This window comes from Delphinus delphis, chromosome 14 (assembly GCF_949987515.2).
Source record: "Delphinus delphis chromosome 14, mDelDel1.2, whole genome shotgun sequence".
NCBI lineage: Eukaryota > Metazoa > Chordata > Mammalia > Artiodactyla > Delphinidae > Delphinus > Delphinus delphis.
In genome coordinates, this window is record NC_082696.1 from 27807164 (window position 1) to 27824863 (window position 17700).

The 17700-nt window shown below is 34.1% G+C and overlaps 1 protein-coding gene across 1 annotated transcript in view; it reads left to right on the forward strand.

Moving 5' to 3' along the window:
* The window catches only part of AHI1 (Abelson helper integration site 1), a 218894-nt gene that overhangs the window by 96128 nt on the left and 105066 nt on the right, over positions 1–17700 (forward strand). The window contains exon 22 of the mRNA XM_060029925.1: positions 8359–8415. Coding sequence (XP_059885908.1) covers positions 8359–8415 — 57 coding nt within the window. The remainder of the gene's footprint in view (positions 1–8358; positions 8416–17700) is intronic.

Here is a 17700-nt window from a genome sequence, read left to right on the forward strand (position 1 = left end):
ATCTTTGTATGACTATATTTGAAGGACAGCATCATTCATTTTTGTGTACTTAGTCTATCTTTTCACAGCATTGCACTAAATTTAATTCATATTAATAGGTAAGTAGAGGCGTGCAAAATAAAATGATTCATTTTTATTAATATGACTATTAATGTAATCTTTATATCCTCTTTTTAAAATATTTTTATTTATTTGTTTTTGGCTGCGTTGGGTCTTCGTTGCTGTGCACGGGTTTTCTCTAGTTAGGGCGAGCAGGGGCTACTCTTCATTGCGGTGCGCGGGCTTCTCATTGAGGTGGCTTCTGTTGTGGCGGAGCTCGGGCTCTAGGCGCGCGGGCTCAGTAGTTGTGGCACGTGGGCTCGGTAGTTGTGGCGCGCGGGCTCTAGAGTGCAGGCTCAGTAGTTGTGGCACACAGACTTAGTTGCTCCGCGGCATGTGGGATCTTCCTGGACAAAACCGTGTCCCCTGCATTGGCAGGCGGATTCTTAACTACTGCACCACCAGGGAAGTCCTATATCCTCTTTTTAAATTGTAGACTTGGAGTTTGATGGGGTGGCAGATTGTGACTTGGTTTTTAAAAGTGATCAATAGCTTCCGTCTTCTCCATATTTTGTTTGCACTCTCCATTAGATCATGTAAACATATACTAATGTTTTTTCCATATCCTAAACAGTCAAGATATTTGACTTAAACAAAAATATAAAATAATTCAGATGACTTCAGTATTGGTTGAGAGGTCTGTCAAGTTAACTTTTGTGCTTCTACATGTTGGATAATATTTGAAAAACTGTATCTTTCCGTTTCTTTTGCGTGTCTTTGCCAAGTATACACTTATTCCCTTGACCAGTTCTTAAAATTAGGAGCTATTTTTCCAGTCAAATTTTAGTTTTATTGTTTTCACAGTGTTAGTATTTCTTAAGGTTTCAACTTTTTATGGAGAAGTGCAAAACTTTTAAAATAATGTAACTGAAATCTATTATTTATGTATCATAATTTCACCAGAGATTCTGTGATATCCTTATATAAACCCATTGTAGAAGGTAGATTACATGTAAGCTGGAAATATGATGGTTCTTATATTTCAAAGGGAGAAAAAGAAAACATTTAGGCAAAAATTAGGTTAGAATAACTCAAACACAGGTGATGGTAAAAGGGGGTTTCCGTTTTAAGGAAGGCAAAATGAGTTCAAAGACTTCCTCATACTATCAGAATTGGCAGAGTTTTCTGTTAGTATTACTTAATGAACTTTAAACTATTAATTGAAAAAGAATGTTTCATTGAATTCTGATTTCAAACCTCCAGAATTACGAGACTTCAGTTCAGGTGTGGGATGAAAGGAATTAATTCACTACCAAAGATAATCTGCAGAATTAACTGATTATCTGTAGACACATGTCCTTAAATGTGCTTAATGATGCTAACCAACCAGTCTTCTGAAATCAGCACTTGTGTGTTTTGGTGAAAAAAGTACTAAACCTGGGGTCAGAAGGCCAGAAGTGTTGGGGCTGAGCTCTAATTCTGCCACTTCCCAGCTGTTATCTTGGGTAGTTTCTCTCTGCCAGTACAGTGTCTCTACTTTCTACTTCAGATGAATTTTCTACTTCATAGAATTGTGAGGATGAGATACTTTGAAATCCATAAATACTGTGAGAATAAACAACATGAAATTTTGGGGAGATTCTTTTTATATTATTATTTTTTTAACTTTGAAATCATGCAGTTTGCATTGTGGCCAAAGGAATGGAGGAAATCTTATTTTAAGACATGATTTAATAAATGTGAGAAGTGATGATGACAGAAAAAAGAACATGTCAGAGAGGCAAACATGGATTCTCAAAAGAGAATTTTGAGAAGCATGCCAAAAAAGACATTAAGATGAAGTAATTAGAAGACAGGTTTTCAAACAAATATCTCAAATATAAATAATCCACCAGAACCCACTTAACTTTTGAAACTTTGGCTTTCCACGTAAGTACTAGCCAACACAAAACCCCTGGAGGTGGGAATGTTTTAATATTTGGATTTTTCTGGACACTGAGAAAAAGACCTTGATCACATGGCTTTTTTTCTTTAACACATCACTATTTTATATTCCCTTCCACAAAGAAGAGAGTTTATTTGTTAGATATTTTTTGTTATCAGTCTCTAAAATTGTTGTTTGATTGGTACATTAAAGATATAAGGTGCTATTTTAGTAACCAATATCAGGATTTTACTAGTTCTCCAGTGATCTGAGTTAATCTACTTGTTGAAGGTTGAAACTTATCCTTACTTGTAATAAAAGTGCCTATATTTCCTGAATAATAAATGTCACTTGAATTAGTGAAGTGTTTCTAACCATGTCGATAACTTAAAGTGTATTCTACATATTTATTGTTTCCTAATTTAAACATCATTTTTATGAACTCTAGTAAATGTTAATATACTTAATGAATGGTCTTCATGCACAAGGGTATGCACTTGGTCCCCATTGAGATAAGAAATTTCTTATCATGGTCCTCATTGAGATAGGAAATTTCTCCTAACACCCTCTGAGGGGAGAATATAAATGCAAGCATTTCTCCTCATATGAATCTGATGATTTGAATAAACTTAAATTTGTGCACTATTTCCTAGCCATTTATTTTGTAAGAAGCTGTTTTATAGAATATTTATATGGTGTATATGGTTCTAACCTTACAATTTTAAACCTTTTCCCTCTGTTAACAGTAAAAAACTTACTTTAAGTTTTTCTTCTTTTTCAGTCACATTTCTCTGTGTGTGTGTGTGTGTGTGTGTTTGTGTGTGTGTGTGTTTTGTTTAAGAACCTACTAAATTTAGTTGTCAAATTATACTGTGACATTTGCCCAGTGTATTAATTTTTAAAGTAAAATAATTAACAGTGAAAAATAACAAGAAAAAAACAGAAAACCATAAACTATGAGAAATTAAAATGTCTTACTGATTTAATGAATATGAAAAATACATAATTTCTTTCTAACATAGCCAGAGTACATGCCAGATCATTGAATTTATATTTTACAGAGATTCTGATGTTTACCTTTTCCAAAGCTTTCCAATTGATGTAATAACAACTTCTTAATTTGTCTTTTTTATATTTTAAAGATTTATAGAAGTTATTTGCATATGGCATCTTTTTTAAAAGATCAAATATGAAATTTCTGAGAGTTTAGGCAAAGTTAAACAGAGCTATTGTAGTATATATGGCTCTGAAATATGAAATCTAATCTCAGAAAAGATTTTCAGCCTCAAACTTGTGTAGCAAGGTATATAAGCTAACCACTTTTTGTCATGTATGTGACAGAAATGTAATCATTGCCATGAGTGAGGTTGAGTTTCCTGAAAGGAGTTTCTGTATTTTACTCTTGATGTTAGCATTACTGTTTTTCAGGTAGAAACTATGGACTCCTTCTCCTTTCCTTTTTCTACCTAGTCAGTCTCAGAGCCCTCTCATTCCTTTATTCTAAGTCTTTCTTAGTTCACCAATCATCCATTTGATCTTTATGGTTTCTTTCTTGTCCTGTTTGTTCCTTTTTCCTAGTATCAAAGTTCTGTGGATGTCATTATATCTTCCTAGATCTCTAAGTTCTCTTCTCTGAATTGATATTTCCTCTATGTTCAGTTTTTTCATCTGCTAATGTATCCTGTGTTTTTCTTTTATGCCAATGATTTTTCCTTTATATCTGATGATCCTTGGTATCTGGTTTTCTTTAAATGAATGACTGGATACAAATATGGTGTCCCTCCCTCTTCTGTTGTGTACATAACTCTATAATCTAACTGTTTTGTCACCTGAGCAGAAAGTCTATTGAGAACTTTGTATATATGGCTAAAACATATTAACTGGCAGGCTTATATTTAGGGCAGTAAACAGGTAAGATACATGAGCCCACCTGTCAGGCTGTCAGAAAGAGAATAAGTAGGACAGCAGTATCGGCTCTAGAAGTCTTCACTCTGTCCAGATGGTTTGTTCAATATTATTTTTAGAGACAATGCCATTGACTTTTTTTTTTCTTTTTGCTTGTGGTTGATGCTCAGCAGCATCCATTTTATGTGGGATCTGCAGCCTATTTGGCCCAAGTGTTTTATATGTGAACCTTCCATTATTTCTCCTGGATTATGTTTTGTTTTGCTCCCTACCAAATATGCTGATTCTGTGTTCTCAGCTCCTCTGAGTTTCACTGTCAGATTCTGTGTCTACAGCAGCCCACCGTAATGTTTTCAGACAGATGTTTCTAATCACTTTTCATCTTCCGTAAATTTGTTGAAATTTCTAATCTGTTCTTTCAGGCTCACCAGTGACCTATACACATTGCTGATTCCAATGGTCAATTCTTTGTCCTTATCTTGCTTGACCTATCAGCAGCATTTGACACACTCGATGGCTTCTTAATACATTGGTTTCTGGGCCACCACGTTCTTGGTTTTTTCTCTTATCTCATTAGCTACTGCTCTTCATTCTCCTTTGCTGATTCTTCCTCTTTTCTTCCATGTCTTTTTAGACTGTTCCACTGCAATCTGATCCTCTTTTATTCCCTGTACTTCACTTCCTTGATGAACTCATGACTTTAAGTAAAGCCCACACACCAGTGATTCTCAAATGTCTATCTTCAGCCCAGACCTCTTTCCTGAATTCTAGACCAGCACAGTCCAGTATGGGAACCTTCAGCCTCATGTGGCAGTTGAATACTTGAAGTGTGTCTTGTGTGACTGAGGAACTAAATTTTTAATTTTTCTTCATTTTAATTTAAATTTAAATAGCCACATGTGGTCAGTAGCTATCATATTGGACAGTACAGATCTACAAAACCTACTTTGATGTAAATCTTCATTATCTGACACCAGACAAATCAGGTGTTACAATATAAAGAATGGATTACCCATTTTTTAAATTAAATACAAATAATGCTTTTAATATTAAAACTTTCCTGAAAGTATTATCCTGAAGATTTCATGATATTTCATCATCACGATTGTGCGTTATTAACTTTAATAGAGACTCCAGAAGTTTCTTATTTTTCATATTTAAATTAGTACCACATATTCTGGTAGCACGTAGCCAAGAGGTCAGAGACACCTGAATTTAGATTCAGATTCTGTTTCTTATGCTGTGACCTGGAGCAAGTGATTTCATCTTAGTGACTTGTCATTTGAAAATAGAGGATAGGAAACTGTTTACTGCAAGTGAAAGTTTTTAAATACCAGCCTATGTTTGACTTACAATGCAGTAAGAGTTATAGATAGTATCTTTATGACTATATCCAGAACTATTTTAATCATTGAACCTTTTGATTTTAAATTTACTTAACTTCCCACTAAATTTTAGAAAGAGAAATCACTATGCTCTTAGAATTAAACTTAGTGTATGTCTTACGTTAAAAATCCATATTCTTTCAGTATGTATTTTTTCAAAATACAACTTCTAGGCATACTGATTAAAACACTTCCAAGACAAAAGTAGTTTTCCTTATATAATCCTGAAGTAGGAGACTTTGAAGGTTTCAGCCTCCTTATCAGAACATAATTTATATCATGGTGAAGATAGTGAATGTTTTATAATTTACTGCTGTGCCTCCAGGGAAAATTGCTAGTATCAGTAACCAATCCACTCAAAGTGAGGATTAGAGGAAGAATTACAACAACTTTATATTGACTGCAACAGGCAAGGTGAGAGGACAGGTTATAAAATGGCAAAATTATTTTTGACCAGGCATAACTTTATTGTTTGTTTTTTATAGTTTGAGAAAGACTATGTTTAACATTGTTTAATATCAACCATAAGACACATTTTACTATTTTATAATTTTAAACTGAAATGACAGTTTTTCCATTGTTAAGGCAGTTAGGCATACAAAAAGATGTGGAATGTATTCCCAAATATGTACTTCTTTGGTTTTCTGTAACTTTTTCTGATAATAAACTTAATGCCTGGTCTTAAAGAAAAAGTATTCCATAATTTTGAAGCCTTTTTTCAATTGCTAGAGCTTATGAATATTTTTAGTTTTTCAGTATTATAGTGAATACATTGTATATCAAAATGTTGACCACATCTATGATAATGAAAAGTATTTTAATTCATGTTTAAAGTAGAATAAATTTTATTCCATATGAATCACATATACTCATTCCTTCCCTTTATATATCTACACATTAGCATTTTCACAGATTTCACATCACAATCCATTTCAGTCTTTATGTTCTGTTATTCTTTGAAAAGTTATGAGTTTAAAAAATCAGTAATTATTTTTTATTTACTAATCTTGCTTAGGGTAGGCACTGCTTAGAACCAAGGAAGCAGCTCCTTATGTTTCCACTCCCCTGGTCATGGGGAAAAAAATGAAATACTATTTATATCATAAAAATAATTTTTATTTCCTTTGTAAATTTCTATGTCCCAAATTAACTTTTTTGTGAATTAAGTCTATGATAAGAAATACTTTAGTTTTTAAACATTTTGGTTTGTGTCTACTGAAGGCCCTGGAAATTCAGAGTACGAGGGCTATCTAAATTAAGTTTTCAATTACTCTTACTCAGTTAGATTATACTTTTCTAAGACTGTACTCAGAATAGCCCTAAGGTTTTGTGTAGAGTAGCTAACTGCATACTTTTTGCATTTTGTGGTTTAGTCAGTTTGGTCTAGATAGTGAAGAGACTATGATATCATAGAATTTACTGGTAATGTTTTCTGGAAATGAATATCCATCACTTATTGAAATGCCAACTAACAGTGGAAATTAGGTTGAGGAACCAGACCTTCTGGTAATGATAGAGATGTCTAGATAATGCTGATTTGTATTTTCCAGAATTTTAAACATGTATTTTCAGGAAACTTTTTCCTTAGTGAAAAGTGAATGAAAATGTAAAGAATAACTCTGTGTTTTTCTGCAAGTCTTGAGAGCAAAGTTGATGACAAATACGGAAACTAAGAAATGACTAAGTGGAATGACTGGTCATTTTTAAAAAATAATTTAAGTAGTTTTTTCAGTGTAAATGTTTGATAAGTAAAAAGTAGAACATTATTTTAATGTTCTAATTTCAGTCAGTTTACTTTTTTCCTCAACTTTCTCCTCTGTAAAAACATTCAACTATAATTTCATAAGGAGTAAAATTGAGAATGATTTTTGACTAGTGTCCATCTTTTTCTTTTTTATCAAACCAGAAATACTGTATTTTAGTAGAAGCACCCTACAAAAAAGCTGTTAGTTTAAAAAATAAAAACCTTTTTATACTTGATCAAAAATTAATTCATACAGGTTATCAACCAATGTTTATGGCGAGCTTACTATGCACTAGGGACTGTGCTAAGCCCTGGGGAAATGGAAGCTGAAAGACTGCTCTCAAAGTCCTCCCAGTCTAGCAGGAAAAGAAATAGGTATAATATGTTGGGGATGAGTTCAGCAGGAGATAAGCATAAAACACTAAGAGAGCGCAGAGAAAGGAATCCGTTCGATTAAATGTATTAATTCTGTGTTGTCTTTACAATACAGAACAATATTGTCCATTTAAGACTCCTCTAAATGGCAGTTTAGAATGAGGAATCTGGATTTTGTTGCTGGCCTTTTAGGACACTAACATGTCTCAAGTCATGTGAGAGCCTTAATTACTGTGTTACATCTTTCAAACGTGCCTCCCAGTGGTATTCTGGGAATAAGTGAGTTAATACATAAAAAGCACTCCAGTTTCTTTTATATTAATGTGTGTGAGTGACACTGTGTGTGTGTGTGTGTGTGTGTGTGTGTGGTGTGTATTGTGTATACCTGCCCTTCTTTTGAAAGGAATCCAGTCTTTCACATCTCACAGCTATTAAATTTTTCCGAGCAAAGTAGGCAGTGAGCAGGTTTTTTATTTTGGCCACTTCAGAATCAACAAAGTTTGAGGTTTTTTGGGGAGAGGGTAGTCTCATTTTCCTCTCTTTCTTCTTTTTTCTTTTATTTTTGTAGTAATATTATGAGGCTTGATACTTAATGTCTCCTCAGTCTTTTCAATCTGTATATTTTCAAGTTTGAAAGCAAAACACTTTAAAAACTAATGTTAAAGGCAGTGTAAAGGCATAGTATAGCAGTTAGGCAAATTAATGTACTTAATATTCAGTGAACTTTAACAGGGAAAAAGTTGATATAGCATAATCATATTTTTAAAATGACTTCTCATTGCTTTGAGTTGTGGAAAACGTCTTCTAAATTACCATGCTTATGTTCAGAATTTAAATTTATTGTCTCTGTCTAGAATTTAAATTGGATCTTTTATGGATGGACCCGGGAAAATGAATTCTCACTTTCTTATATTCTCAATACTGTTTTCCCTTATTCAATCCTTTCTCATGTTAACTTTCTTCTGTTTTTGTTTTTAATTCTAAAGGATGTTTAATTCCTGCATATACAGATTCTGGGAATGCAAGATTCATTCATACATTCAGTAAGTACCCAGTGAGTACTTACTTTGTCCCAGGCACTGTTAAAAGTGTTATGTGAATGTATCAGTGAACAGAACAGATAATAATCCATGTCCTTGTTTAAGCTTACTTCCAGTGGAGAGAGACAGACAATAAGCAAATAAATACAGAATAAATAACAAAACAAGGAAAGGGGATAGGGTGAACTGGGGAATGGGGTTAGGTTGCTGTTTTTAATGGGTGGTAAAGGAAAGCTTTACAAAGAAGGTGACACTTGAGCAAAATTTTGAAGAAGAAAGAAAGCCATGTTAGGAAGAATAGCATACCCAACCAAGATCCCAAGTCAGAAATTTGCTTAGTGTGCATTTTGCGCAGCAAAAAGGCTAATATGTCTGGTGTGGAGGAATGAGGGGGAGAATAGAAGTCAGAGGGGTAGCGAGAGGCCAGATCATACAGAACCTTATATAAATGAGTGCAAAGCACCGTCCTATCCCCAACACTGGCGTTATTCACTAGAGATGTATTTTTAAAAGGGGGACGTGGATGGGATTGTACAGTTTAATACTTGCTATAAATAAAAATATGAACAAAGTGTACAGGAGAGCAGATACGACGTAATGACGAATAATTCCATGTAGAGAAAGCAATATTTAAAGTAATTGTTGCAAGATGAGAAGACTGTCAATTATAAAAAGTATTAAGGCATCCCAGCTAGGAAGGCCAGTTAAAATATAATTTTAATAATTGAGATGGGAGAACTGGACTGAAGTAAGAAACTAGAGATGTTAAGTTATTAAGGTATTAGAAATTTGGAATGTGAATGGTAAGAGATAGAGAAGTAGAATTTGAGGATAACTAAGGATTCTAATTTCGGTGAAGGAGTGGATGGCAATCCATTAACAAAAATAGGGGCATATAGGAATATTGGGAAAATGATAATGAATTGTATACAGTGTTTTGGATATATTGAGTTTGAGATGCCTGGCAGACATCTAGAGCAAGACATCAAATAACTTACACATCTATTTGAACCTTATTTATTAAATGCCCTACTATGAGTCAAGCCCTGTGCTAGGAACTAGACTACATACTTTGAAATACAGGCTTGGAGCATAAGTATAGATTAAGGAGTCAGTGGCATATGTGTAGTCTTTGAATCCACAGGAGTAAGGGAGATAAGCTTGAAGAGGCTATTGAAGAGACAGAACCATTAGGATGACTATGAGGTTGATATCTTGGATATTTGCTACCTAAAAAAGGCAGTAAAGGAAACAATTGAAAATACAGGCAAATACAGAAAGCTTCTGTTGGTGCTAAATGTCTTTTTTTGTTGTTAATTCGTCACTGCAGTAACAAATCTGAATAAAAAAGAAATACCTGAATTATATGAGTATACCCTTCATCTTTTTTGCAGCTGTACTTGTGATTTGCAGAGTTCTGTGACATTGTTCAAATAATATCAGTGTTAAAGACTTAGGCTAAATTATATTTTAAGGATTGAACACACAGAATTGAAATAATTTTGTCCTTGTCTATATAATAAATATGTGTCACAATTTTGTTAGAAACATACCTGTCTTCAGATTGAATATCTAGAGCATGTCACAAAAGATGTGATTTGAACAGACTTCAGTCTCTTGTTAGAGTGAGAGGAAATTGATCAAACACTAAAAATTGTATGCAGTTCTTGGTAGTTTTTAAATAGAAATAAGTACTCTAGGATTTTGACCAGTTATTGGTTAGCACAATTAAATTATTTGGATATCAGTTTATGAGCCAGTTAAAGAAATGCTAACTTTATATATTCATTGGATCAGTGAATTTAATTTTTTGACTAATATTTGGAAATAAATAGCACAGATCATTAGAGACTAGCATAGCCAGGAAATCTTCCCAGAAGGTATGAGATGTAACTGAAGCATAGAAAGACTGAATTGTATTCACTGTTGGTGGTGGGGCTGAAATCAGGAGTCACATTGTCTCATTGATGTATTGTCCACCATGTAGCTACTCACTTCTCCCTGCTTGCTTTATACTTTTTCATAAGCACTAATTTACTAGTCTCAAAATTTAGGGACCCCTTACCCCACTTCCTAGTGTCTTACATACTCATTCATGTTTACATACTCCCGGTCACTACCTGATTCCATGACTAACACAGAAAAGCCTACTAATTTGTGGTTTGAATATTCACTGCTATACCTCTGTGGTCTGTATAGACCCCCAGACATTGTAGACTTAAGGCCCTTAGCCTTTGATGTTTCTGAGTTTGGAGAAGTTTTTTCATATAATATATGAAAAGTACAGTTTTCAAAGAATATTCTCTTTCTGAAATCTTTGAAATATGTAGAGGACTTTCCATAGCATCCAGAAACATCCAATATGAAATAAATATTAACATTTTACCAGGTTAAATAAGGATACACCACTTTAAGATTCACATTTATTAAAAATTCACTTTTAGATGAATATTTAGAAAAATATGTAGAATATGGGATGACTGTACCTGTGGAGACTCTGTAACCTATTCTGCTGCAAGATGTTTTTATAATTCTCATTTTCTCTACTCATGTATTCAGTCATTCAACAAGCATTTATTGAAGATGAACTATTTGAGACAAGAAACTAAAGTTTTAATAACTATAGTGAGGAAAATGCTGTGATAGAGGATTGCACAGGAATACTAAGGGAAGGAGAGATGGGGAAGCGTATCTAAATCAGAAGTGGGATGAGGGGAAGAAAATCACATAGTGCTTCCTAAAGAACAGAATGTTTGACCTGAACTATAAGTGATGTCCAAATAGCTTTGCGTGCCATTTTGAGTTAAGCAGTTTGAGTTAAATACTTGAGGAGGATGATGTGTATCCTGAAGCTTAAGCTGTAGAAGGACAAGGTAACAATTTTCCCTTCAGAAGAGTCTCTCTGGCAGTGGGGATGTCATTGGAAGATTCATGGAGCAAATCAGAGAGTTGTATTAGGAAGCTATTTCAATAGTCCAAATGATGAGAGAGCATCCAAACTTAGTAGTGAGACAGAGAGGAGGGGGCAGGTTTTACATAAATATGTATATATGTATGTGTGTATACATATATCTATACACACATATATATGTATGTGTGCATATTTTATAATTTTTTTTATTAAATGTATGATAAAGTCATTATTTTCACCTCAGGTTGTATGAGAGAAGCCCTTGAGTTCTAACAAGAACTCATTGTTAGAATAGCTAACCTTTGTCATATAAATATTTAATTATAATGCTTACTATCTCTTTTTTCCTTTAAACTTTAGTTCTACATGTATTTAAAGGCTGTTGAAAGCATATGAAAAATATAGAATTTTTTAAAATTGAAGTATAGTTGATTTACAGTATTGTGTTTCAGGTGTACAACATAGTCATTCAATATTTTTATAGATTACACTCCTTTTAAAGTTATTATAAAATATTGGCTATATTCCCTGTGCTGTACACCATATGTTTGTAGTTTATTTATTTTACACATAGTTTGTACCTCTTAATCCTCTACCTGTATCTTGCCCCTACCCTCTTCCCTCTCTCCACTGGTAGCCACTTGTTTGTTCTTTATATCTGTGAGTCTATTTCTTTTTTGTTATATTCACCAGTTCGTTTTACTTTTTAGATTCCACATATAAGTGATATCATACAGTATTTGACTTTCTCTGTCTGACTTATTTACTAAGCATAATATCCTCCAGGTCCATCCATGTTGTTGCAAATGGCAAAATTTGATTCTTTTTTATGGCTAAGTAATATTCCATTACACACACACACACACACACACACACACACACACACACACACACAGTACACCTTCTTTATCCATTCATCTGTTGATGGACATTGGGTTGCTTCCATACCTTAGCTATTGTAAATAATATTGCAATGAACACGGAGGTGCATGTATCTTTTTGAATTACTGTTTTTGTTTTCTTCAGATACATACCCAGGAGTGGACTTCCTGGATCATATGGTAGTTCTAATTTTAATTTTCTGAGAAACCTCCTTACTGTTTTCCATAGTGGCTGCACCAATTTACATTCCTACCAACTTTGTCCTAGATTTCCCTTTTTTCCTCATCCTTGCCAACATTTGTTGTTTGTCGTCTTTTTGGTGATAGCCATTCTGACTGGCGTGAGGTGATATCTCATTGCAGTTTTGATTTGCATTTCTCTGATGATTAGTGAGGTTGAGCATCTTTTCATGTGCCTGTTGGCCATCTGTATGTCTCCTTTGGAAAAAATGTCTATCCAGGTTTCCTGCTCACTTTTTTAATCGGGTTATTTGTTTTTTTGATATTGAGTTTTATATGCTGTTTACATATTTGGTATATTAACTTTTTATTGGTCATATCATTTGCAAATATTTTCTCCCATTCAGTTGGTAATCTTCTCATTTTGTCAGTGGTTTCCTTGGCTGTGCAAAACCTTTAAGTTTAGGTTCCATTTGTTTATTTTTGCTTTTGCTTCATTTGCCTTAGGAGACAGATCCAAAAAACAATTTGCTCAATTGATGTCAAAGAGTGTTCTACCTACGTTTTCTTCTAGGAGTTTTATGGCTTCCCTTCTTTAATTTAGGTTTTTAATCCATTTTGATTTTTTTGTCCTATATGGTGTGAAGAAATGTTCTAATTTCATTTTATTACATGTAGCTATCCAGTTACCACAGTACCACTTATTGAAGAGTCTTTCTTTTCTCCATTGTTTATTCTTGCCTCCTTTGTTGTAGATTAATTGATCATAAGTGTGTGGGTTTTTTTCTGGGCTCTCTATTCTATTCCATTGATCTATGTGTCTGTTTTTGTGCCAGTAGCATACTGTTTTGATTATTGTAGCTTTGTAGTATAATCTGAAGTCAGGGAGTATGATACCTCTAGCTTTGTAAAGATTGCTTTGACTGTTCAGGGTCTTTTGTGGTTCCATATAAATTTTAGGATTATCTGTTTTAGTTCTGTGAAAAATGTCATGGCTATTTTGATAGGGATTGCTTTAAATCTGTAGATTGCTTTGGGTAGTATAGACATTTTAGCAATATTAGTTCTTCCAATCCATCCATAGTATCTTTCCATTTCTTCGTATCATCTTCAGTTTCCTTCATCGGTGTTTTATAGTTTTTAGAGTCTTTTACTTCCTTGGTTAAGTTTATTCCTAGGTATTTTATTCTATATGAGGCAATTTTAAATGAGATTATTTTCTTGCTTTCTCTTCCTGATAGTTCATTATTAGTGTATAGAAAATCAACAGATTTCTGTATGTTAATCTTGTATCCTGTAACTTTGCTGAATTCATTTATTAGTTCTAATAGTTTTTGTTTTGGGTGGAGACTTTAGGGTTTTCTGTATATAGTATCATGTCATCTGCAAATGGTGACAGTTTTACTTCTTCCCTTCCAATTTGGATGCCTTTTCTTTCTTTTCTTTTCTTTCTTTCTTTTTCTTTTGTCTGATTGTTGTGGGTAAGACTTCCAATACAATAATAAATAGAAGTAGTGAGAGTGGGCGTCCTTGTCTTGTTTCTGATTTTAGAGGGAAAGCTTTTAGCTCTTCACCATTGAGTATGATATTAGCTGTAGGTTTGTCATAAATGGGCTTTATTATGTTGCTATATGTTCCCTCTGTACTAATTTTGATGAGAATTTTTATCATGAATGGTTGTTGAATTTTGTCAAATGCTTTTTCTGTATCTATTGAGGTGCTCATGTGATTTTTACCTTTGTTAATGTGGTATATTGCATTGATTGATTTGTGGATATTGAACCATACTTGCATGCCTGAAATAAATCCCATTTGATCATGGTGTATGATCTTTTTTATTTATTGTTGAATTTGGTTTGGTAATATGTTGTTGAGGATTTTTGCATCTATATTCATGAGAGATACTGCCCTGTATTTTCTTTTTTAGTATCTTTGTCTTATTTTGGTATCAGAGTAATGATGACCTTACAGAATTAATTTGGGAGTGTTCCTCTCTCTTCAGTTTTTTGAAATAGTTTGAGAAGGATAATGCATATATTCTTTGTATGTTTGGTAGAATTCCCCTGTGAAGTCATCTGGTCCTGGACTTGTTTGCTGATTCAGTTCACTACTGATTCAATTTCACTACTAGTTTGTTTAGATTATCTCTTTCTCCCTGATTCAGTTTTGGAAGATTGTATGTTTCTAGGAATTTATCCATTTCTTCTACGTTGTCCAATTCATTGGCATATAACTGTTAGTAGTATTGTCTTATGATTTTTTTGTGTCTCCGTGATATTGGTTGTAATTTCTCCTCTTTCATTTCTTATTTTGTTTATTTAGGTCCTCTCTTTTTATTCTTGATGGGCCTGACTAAAGGCTTACCAATTTTATCTTTGCAAAAAGCCAGCTCTCGTTTTCACTGATCTTTTCCATTGTTTTTTGGTCTCTATTTCATTTATTTGCTCTCTGATCTTTATTATTTCCTTCCTTGTGCTGAATTTGGACTTTGATTTTGTTCTTTTCCTAGTTCCTTTAGATAGTAGGTTCTGTTGTTTATTTGAAATTTTTCTTGGTTCTTGAGGTAGGCCTGTATTATGGTAAACTTCTCTCTCAGAACTGCTTTTGCTACATCCCATGGATTTTGGAAAGTTGTGTTTTTATTTTCATTTATATCAGAATATTTTCTGATTTCCTCTTTGATTGCTTTGTTAACCCATTGGTTTTTTAGTAATAAGTTGTTTAGTCTCCATGTTTTTATGTTTTTTCCATTTTTCTTTCTAATTTCTAGTTCCATGCCGTTGTGGTCGGAAAAAAATACTTGATATAATTTCTGTCCTCTTAAATTTATTGAGACTTGTTTTATGGTCTAGCATGTGATCTCTTCTGGAGAATGTTCCATTTGCACCTGAAAAGAATGTGTATTCATCTTTTTTGGTGGAATACCCTGCAAGGTATCTACTAAGTCCAACTGGTCTAAGTGTAGTTTAAGACCACTGTTCCCTTATTGATTTTCTGTGTGCATGACCTGTCCATTGATGTCATTAGGGTGTTGAAGCCCCTACTGTTATTGTATTATTGTCAGTTTCTCCCTTTAAGTCTGTTAGTATTTGCTTTATATATTTAGATACTACTGTATAGGTGCATATATATTAATGAATGTTATATTCTCTTCTTGTATTGATCCCTTTATCATTATATAATGCCCTTCTTTGTCTTTGTTTTAGACACTATTTTAATGTCTATTTTGCCTGATATGAGTATTGCCACCCCAGTTTTCTTTTTGTTTCATTTGTGTGATATATATTTTTTCCATCCTCTCACTTTCAGTCTGTGTGTGTCTCTAGCTGTGAATTGAGTCTCTTATAAGCAACATATAGATGCACCTTTTTATATCCAGTCAGCCACGCTATGTCTTTTGATTGGAGCAATTAGTCCACTGATATTTAAAGTGATTATTAGTAAGTATGTACTTATTGCCTTTTTGTTGTTTCCTGGTTGTTTTTGTAGTTCTCTCTTCTTTTCTTCTTTTAGTTTCTTCTCTTGTTTGATGATTTTCTTTAGTGTTATTCTGTGTTCCTTTCTTTCTGATTTTTGTGTATGTGTTGTAGGTTTTTGATTTGTGGTTACCACAGGGTTCGTATATGTTGACCTATAACTATATCTACTTGTTTTAAAGTTCTAACACGTTCTACAAGATCTTCCTTTTTTACTCCCTTCCCCCACGTTCTGTGTTTTTGATATCATATTTACATTTTCATGTCTATCTCTTAACTGTTTAATGTAGTTATAGTTGATTTTACAGTTTTTGTCTTTTAATCTTTATACTAGCTTAAGTGGTTGATCCATAGCATTTCCTATATATTTGCCTTTACTAGTGGGATTTTTCCTTTCCTATAAATTCTTACTTCTTTTCTTGTTGTAGCCTTTTCTTTTCCACTTAGAGAAGACCTTTTAACACTTCTTGTAGGATCAGTTTAGTATTGATGAACTCTTAGTTTTTGCTTGTCTGAGAAGTTATTTCTCTCTCCTTCAATTCTGAGTGATAACCTTACTGGGTAGCGTATCTTAGGCTGTAGGTCTTTCCCTTTCAGCGCTTTAAATATATCATACCACTCCCTTCCAGCCTGCAAAGTTTCTGCAGAAAAGTCAGCTGAAAGCTTAATACCTTGTATATGACTATTTTTCTCTTGCTGCCTTTAAAATTCTCTCTTTATCTTTAACTCTTGCCATTTTAATTATGATATGTCTTGGTGTTGGCCTCTTTGGGTTCATCTTGTTTGGGACTCTGTGCTTCCTGTACTTGGAAATCTGTTTCTTCAGCTTTGGGAAGTTTTCAGCCATAATTTTGTCAAATATATTTTTAAACCCTTTCTCTTTTCTCCTTCTGGGACCCCTACCATGTGCATGTTAATATGCTTGATGTTGTCCTGGAGGTCCCTTAACTGTCCTCATTTTTTAAAATTTGTTTTTCTTTTTGCTGTTCTGATTGGATGATTTCCATTGTTCTATCTTTTGGATCATTTATGCATTCTTCTGTATTACATAGTCTGCTGTTAATTCTTTCTCATATGTTTTTCATTTCAATTATTTTAGTCTTTAGCTCTGACTGGTTCTTTTTTATGATTTCTAGTTCTTTGCTAAAATTCTCACCTGTTCATCTGTTCTTTTCCCAAGTTCAGTTAGTATTCTTATTACTAATACCTTGAACTCTTTATCTGGTAAATTATCTGTTTCATTGGTTGTTCTTTCAGGTTTTTTTTTCTTGTTCTTTCATTTGAAACAAAAACTACGGTCTTCTTATTTTGTTTACCTTTCTATGTCTCTATGAAATTAGGTGAAACAGTTAACTATTGTGCTCTTGAAGAGGTGTTCTTGTGTGGGAGCATCCTATGTAGTCTGAATGTGCCCAGTGGCTTTGATGTTAGAGCTGGATCTGAAATGAGCAAGGGTCATGCCTTCCCCGAGGGTGTGCTGGCAGCTATCACCTTGGTGGGAGGTGTGGCTAGAGATGGAGGGGCTAGCGATGGAGCGGCTAGAGCTAGAGCCAAGTGTGAGCCTGGGCTTTTCCTGTGCTCATTAGGCATCACCACCATATCAGGGGTGGGGGTGGGTCCCAAGGAGGTGGAGCAGAAGCCCTGAGGGTCAGATCCGAGCTTATTCCATTCACTTTAAGTATGTGTTCTCCCCACTCCTGGCAATGGCACCTTCTTCCCAGAGGAGAACAGTGATGGAGCAGGAGGAGCCAGAGCAGACACGCAGTCTTGGGCACATGCTGGGATGGTCATGGCACACCAGTCAAGAGTTGCAGACCACTCCTGATCTGCTGCCTCCATG